Source organism: Echinops telfairi, unplaced genomic scaffold (assembly GCF_000313985.2).
Source record: "Echinops telfairi isolate 266 unplaced genomic scaffold, ASM31398v2 ScPeMD7_70;HRSCAF=299, whole genome shotgun sequence".
Lineage (NCBI taxonomy): Eukaryota > Metazoa > Chordata > Mammalia > Afrosoricida > Tenrecidae > Echinops > Echinops telfairi.
This window is the reverse complement of record NW_022103968.1, coordinates 8,714,680-8,721,419: the sequence shown is the minus strand read 5'-3', so window position 1 is coordinate 8,721,419 and position 6,740 is coordinate 8,714,680. Positions and strand designations below refer to the sequence as shown.

The window sequence follows — 6,740 nt, the reverse complement described above, 5'->3', positions numbered from 1 at the left end:
GTGACTTCAAACCAGCTCTTTCCCTTTCTGCGTCTGCAGAAGGGATCTCACAGGGCTGCCTCGTCAGAGAGGACCTGAACCTGTCATCCTCTTGGGAGGAGCCACGCCTTCCCAGGGCTCGTGCCTCCTTGGGGACCAGAGGGATCCCTGCATCCAAGAACTCGGAGCATTGTACCCCTCTTCCGGTGGGCGGAGGCATCTCTGGTCCCTGTGGGCCCCTGTGGGCTTTCTGAATACCTCTGTGCTTCAAGTCCCACTGCAGAAGCATGCCAGGAGTGCACATGATTCACCCCAGGAGACTGGGCTGGCTTCTCGCCCTGGAGGGTCACCCAGCCACCAGGCCAAATAAAGTCTCACTGTTCTCAACTCTCCAGGTTTTGAAAAGCCAATGCCAGGTCAGACTCAAAGTTCGCCACACAGACCCCGAGCTCGTGTCCCCCAAACCCAGGAACTACAACACAAGCATGCCAGAAGACCACCAGTGCCGGAGGGCCTCACTCTCCTGCCCGCCACCCATCAGCTTCCCACCTCTGGAGAGCCATCCCAGGAGGCCACAGCCCACCCTGGGCATCCCGGCAGTGCGGCTGTAGGTTGAAGAGGTGGCTTGGCTTTCAAAGAGTTCATGAAGCCCAGACCTGGATCAGGCAAGAAGTGTTTTCCAGGTGGTACGGGGCACGCCAGGGCTTGATCTCGCCGCCTCCATTCTTCCAAGGCACTCTTAGCTGGGCTGCGCCCGGCCAAATCATACTCACTTTCTGGGAGGCCAGGTACTCCATGCCTCTGGCCAGCTGGTAGGTGCACGACACCAGGTCCTTGAAGGTCATCTGCTCCTCGGGCACACGGTTGATGTCGTAGGAGTACTCCATCCCGGGCGGCCTGCGGGCGCGGAGGTACTCGCGGAGGTTGCCCTTGGAGGCATACTCAACTATGACGTAGAGCGGCCCTGTGGGAGAGGAGACAGGTCATACATGCTCTAAACACGCAGCACGCAGAACAGCGCACAGGCAAACAACGCACGTGCACTCCGATCTCCCCAGATTGACGCCGTGACTGCCTCCCACAAACGAACAAAACTCATCACCACGGAGTCGATGCCCACCATCGCGGCCCAGGCCCCGCCCTCTGGTGGGTCTGAGGCTGTAACCGTTGATGGGAGTCAACCACCCCGGTGGGTGGTCTCCAACTGCCCACCGTGCCGACCGCAAGCAGCCTGACCCCAAACCACTGCAGCGCCTGGGCTCCGACGGCCGGAAAAGTGCTTAGAAAAGAAAAACGACGACACACTGGCACATTCTCTTGCCATCATTCCATTGTCCTGAGCACCTTCCTCAAATGCAATCCCATGGTCCACTTGAGCCCAGCAGTACGTCCATCCGTCCTTGGAGGTGGCCCTCGCTAGTGTACATACACGTGTGCCTTTTGAGGCACAGACATGCGGAACAGAGGCGTGGCTCTGTAACGCGTTTCCTCCGCCTGGCGCCCTGTGCCACAGTGGCTGGCTCCTTGGGCAGCTAACTGCAAGGTGGGCAGTTCAAAACCAACCGCTGCTTTAAGAGGAGGCTTTCGACGCCCAGGGTTTCAGTCTTGGAAAACCAAGGGGGCAGTTCCCCCCGTCCTGCAGGGTCTCTGTGAGCCATCACTGACTGGACGGCAGTGAGTATGATCGCTCAGGTAAAGAGAGACCAGAAGCCATGTTTGATGGTTCATCCCTCTCTCCGAGCGCTTCCGTATTTCCAACGTGGGGTCAGGGCCAGCAGTGCACTGCAGACCCTCCTGGACGGGTTTCCCCTGGGCATATGCGATCATTTCTCTCCACGTGGACAACACTGCCCGTGTTCTTTTCTAGACATTTGCTTTCTACTGAGCCCTCAGTATCAGCTCCTGCCTCCCACTTCCCCCTCCCCCACAACCCCTTGCTAGATTATAAATTGTTATTATCTTCATATCTCACACCGACTACTGTCTCCCTTCCCCCATGTTTTCTGTTGTCCTTTCCCCTGTAGAGGGGGGTACGGTTATGTGTCAAGCATTACGATTGTTCCCCCTTCTCCCTTCCTCTACCCCTCTGGTATCGCTAGTCCCACGCCTGTTCCTGGACTCTGTGTCGTGAGCTCCCATCTCTTATCCACACCTGTGCACATGTTCCGGACTAGTCTGAATTGAGAAGCCGCACTGGGGTCACAGTCGTAGGGGATGAGGAAGCCACCAGGAGCCAGACCTCCAGGGGTTTTAAAAGGAACCGAAAGCGAGCCTGCGAGACAGCCCGGCACCCACTGGTTTCCATTCACAGGTAGCCTCGGCCTCGGAGCGGCTGCACAGCAGCAGGTTCACTCACCGTCCTGGGTGCAGGCTCCGAGGAGATTGATGATGTTTTTGTGTCTGCCGATCATCTTCATCATCTCCATCTCGGAGACCAGGTCGGAAAGGTCTTTCTCGGTGGCGTCGTCTACAGACAGCAGGGAAAACACAGGTCGGTCTGTGTCCTTGAGCTCAGCCGGAGTCCCGGATGCTGGGAGCCGCCCTCGAGCTCAGGACAGCCCCATGCATAATGGGAGCCGACCACCTCTGTGATCCACCGGCTCGCGCTGGGAAGAGAACACCAGGCCTTTCTTCCTCTGACGGATGCTCTGGCCGGGATTCGAACATGGGTCTCTACCAGCTCCCGGCCCATCACATAGACACAAAGCAAATACAGCATTCGGGCTCACAGTCCCCCTGTTTCTAAGGCTGTGACACTCGTAGGCTGCTGCGTCTTCCTCCCGCGGCGGCCGACTGGTTCAAGATGCCAACCCCTGAGCTCTGAGCGGAGCACCTAACCACTGCGCCACCAGGGGCCTCGCCGCCGCCACCTCCGTTAGCTGCTGAAAACTTGGTTGAACTGTGAGACTGGCGTTTAGCACCAGAAAAGGTGTTCCCAGGCCTCTAGCCTGCCTCCCTCAGTCATCAGCAAAGGGGCGGGGCTCCCTCCGTAGAGGGTTCCACCTAGTTTGGGACCCCTGGGGAAGTGGGGCGCCTATTCTTTCCAGTGACCTTCACTCATGCGGGCAAGTTTCCCTCTGCCAGGAAATGGCCCCACCCACGGCAACCCTGAGGACCATGGTGGGAGCCGGCCAGTCAGGACCCATTTCCCCAGGCCCAGAGCCCCTTCCGAGGGCCCCCGCGCCATGCCCGATGTCTGGGCAGAAGGGAGGGTGTGCCACACGTTTAGAGGGGACCATGGCTTCTCAAAGGGGCAGCAGGTCACCCTAAGAAAGGACGTTAGCCCTCTGCTTTCTCCTTGCCACCAGCAATGCCAACATCAGGGGCTCACAGTCACCTTCTGGGAAGACCAGACTCTCCCCACAACCCCCCTCTCCAGGTTAATTCAATATGGGCAATGTCTGGCTGACATCAAAAAAAAAAAAAAAAGAATGAAGTTGGGGCACAAATAGGAGCCATGTTGGGAAAATGGTGTTTTCAGCTTTACAAAGCAGACACTGATGAGCTTAGGGGGTGAGCCACGCAGGAGGCTCTCTGTGGCCACGTCTCCAGGCGGGTGGTCCTCTCTCGCCGCTCTCAGGCACCCCCTGGCTGCCCAAAGGGCCCTGACCTTAAGTGAAGGCCGGCACTGGCACCACAGGGCAGAGAGAGCCCCCAGCCTTCCCTCCAGGTAGCACTGAGCTCCCGAACCCAAACCCAAAGTTCGGCCTGGAGAGAAGCAGAGGCCCCAGAGCATGCAGGTGAGAGCAGGGGACTGCCTCACCTGGGCCCGAGGTGGCCAACATCCAACCCCAAGACGGGGTCCACCTTCAGCCACCCCGGTTCTCCTGGGGAGCCCTGCTAGCTTGGCAAGTGTTGTTTTGACGATTCCCGCCTGTGACTTCCCATCAGGAAGAGCTGTGCCAGCTCTCCCAGGAGAAGTCGTGCAGGAAAGGAAGACTGTACTCTCGCTGTAATGGGCACCCCACCTCCCACGGGGGGGCTTCTCTACTGAGCACAGGGACAGCTCAGCCCCGTGCAGCACTTAGCTCTCTGCCCAGGGCCCCATAGCAGGCCTCCCTCCGCAGAGGAGCACAGCAGGTGCGAGTGTGTTCACAATGACAAGTTCTGCACGTTCCTGGGATGGAAAGGTTATCGCAGAAACAGTCAGCCTCCCAAGAAAGCAACGTGACATTTACGCTTGGGGGTCGACAGTTTCCATGTTCCAGAAGATGCTGCCGCAGGCCGGATCCTGCTCGGGCCTTTTGGACCTCCTCGTGACCCTCCCTGGCCAGTGTCAACGGCCGAGCTCCTCTCCAGCAAAGAGATGCCATGCCAGCCTCCCCTGAGCCTCCTTGTCGTAGGTGTTCGCTAAGTGGGGTCAGTGCCAATTCTCGGTGTCCTGCCGCACAACACGGCAAAGCCCTGCCCGGACCCGTGCCATCCGCAGCAGCTCAGTGGAGCTTGTAGTAATCCAGTGTTCTCCTCGTTCTTCCTGACCCCAACTTGAATGAAACACGCTGCCCTTTTCTGGGGACAGGCCCTTCCTGATGGCGCCTGCCGATCCACCATGTCTTCTTTTTTTAATTACTATTTTCTTTAAAAAAAAAATCATTCTATTGGGGGCTCTTACAGTTCTTATAACATTCCACACATCGCTTATATCAAGCATATTTGTACGTATGTTGCCATCACCATTTCCGAAACATTTTCTACTTGAGCCCTCGGTATCAGCTCCTCTTTTTTCCCCTCCCTGCCCCACCTTCCCACCCTCGTGAATCCTTGATCAATTATATATTGTGTCCTGCTCATACTTCTAAGGAACATCCCGGCTGGGTACCTTCTGAGTCCACAAACCTCCTGGTCTCCCCCTAAACGTCAAATTTGCCAACTAAGAACTGAGCAAATCCCATGGGCCAGTCCCGACCTGCCTTAGGCAGCTGGGTGCGATTCGGTGCCTTCCAAGCACACAGGAGATGCAGGGAAGGAAGATCCACAGCCTTCCCCGACGAGGACACAATCGCCTTCTCAAAACTGCCTCCGCCAAGTAACACGGCCCAAGGTCAACCGTCTGTCCAAGACGCTGATTTATTCCAAAAACTTCTCAACCCCGAGGTCAACTATGTGCCCTCTGACCCCTGTCACGCTGGAGATCAGATGCCCCAGAGCAGTGCTCCTCATAAGAGGCTCCCCGCCCACCCCCCAGCTCACCTTTCAGCATCTTCACAGCCACGGTGACGGCTTCCTTGGGCCTCTCCTTGTCGATACCCATGGCTTCGGCCATGACCACTTGCCCAAAGCAGCCTTCCCCAAGGGGCTTCCCCAGCGTCAGCCTGCACGTGGAGATGAGGGATTAGCACACCGCATCTGGTGGAGGGAGGGGTGCAGCGAGCGGAATTCCAGGAGGGAATATAAAAACCTCCCAGCAGCCTGCGGAGCCATGGAGCGTGTGTCATATGGAACCAATGAGACCCCCCATCCCCCGCCCACCCTCCACATGCGTGCCCCAGTGCCTTCCGAGAATGCCAATCACTGGTGGGGCCCGCTATTGCTTGTCGCCGCCCGTTGTTTTCTCTAGGGAAGGCGTGCTTCCTGGCCAGGAAGGTGGTCAGCTTTCTCAAAGGCCAACACTACAAAGTGTCTTTGATCTGGGACCGGTGAACTATGCATGAAGTGGAGGGGCTCAAACAGGAGAGTGGCGGGGACCTGGCCACCTGAACATTTCTGATTCACAGTGACTATTCCAGGACCGATAGGACCTTCTGGTCACATGTCCCCCGCCCAGTGACATGGCCCGAACCTTCTTCCAAAACCCTTTCCAGAGCCTGACATTTGTCTCCAGTCATGAAAAGGAAGATTCGTGGTTCAGGACCCCACATCGACCCAGTGCCGCCACGGAGAAGACCAGCTCTCCACCCTGCAAACGCCCCCTCCCCAAGCTCATGTCACACGAATGGCCTCATGCTGTCCTAAGGCACTCTGGAACCCCAGCAGAAAGGAGAAGCCTTTGGAACACTTATGAATGTGGTTTTGTAACGTAAGCCTAGCACGGCCCAGCCGTGGGCTGCCATCGGTAAACAGTATTTACGGTAAGCACACACACGTTTGGAAAGGTTCACGCTCAGGGTGGGAAGGGGGAGGGGGGAGCAGTGTATGCTATGCTGAGGTCATTCCGTTTCTCTCCAGGACGAAAATTAAATTTAACATCTTGGCAGAAAATAAACATTTGCATTGGAAAAATGGCTAATTTATGTCCTACTGCCCTGCTATACAAGCAGAACAATCCTTTCTTTGTGTAACTTTTGCCCCCAATCTAATAAACGGCTTCTAAATAGCCTTCATTCATTGGAAACCTGCTCTGCCTACGTCTGTGCTGTGCAGTGTTTTGAAACGTTTAGCACTCAGATTTTCCACACTTGGGGCGCCCCTTGGGTGGGAGCTCCTGGTTTGCGCGGCACACACAGACGCCCACTGTTGACTGAGATGTCACAGGTGGCTGAAGCTACAGGCTGGACCTGGGGGTGGCAACAACTCCCCAGTTCAGTCAGTCATCTGTATGTAGGAATGTCCATATGAGCTGGCCCTGCACGTGGGGTTGCCCAACAACGAGGGAGCTGGGAGGCCTCATAAGGAACATTCTTCTTTTCTCTCCACCTCCTGCAGGCGAAGAACCAACATCTTGTACATGCCGTGCAAGTGATCTTGGGTGGGTGGACAAGTGGGTGGATACATGGATGGATGGATGGATGGATGGATGGATGGATGGATGGATGGATGGATGG

At 56.6% G+C, this 6,740-nt stretch overlaps 1 protein-coding gene across 10 annotated transcripts in view; it reads right to left on the bottom strand.

The window, feature by feature from the left end:
• Positions 1–6,740, bottom strand: part of FGFR2 (fibroblast growth factor receptor 2) — a 125,040-nt gene that overhangs the window by 16,771 nt on the left and 101,529 nt on the right. For all 10 annotated transcript variants that reach the window (XM_045291220.1, XM_045291219.1, XM_045291217.1 and 7 more), the window contains 3 exons: positions 5,170–5,291; positions 2,336–2,446; positions 753–943 (listed from right to left, as the gene is read on the bottom strand). In XM_045291220.1, coding sequence (XP_045147155.1) covers positions 753–943; positions 2,336–2,446; positions 5,170–5,291 — 424 coding nt within the window. The remainder of the gene's footprint in view (positions 1–752; positions 944–2,335; positions 2,447–5,169; positions 5,292–6,740) is intronic.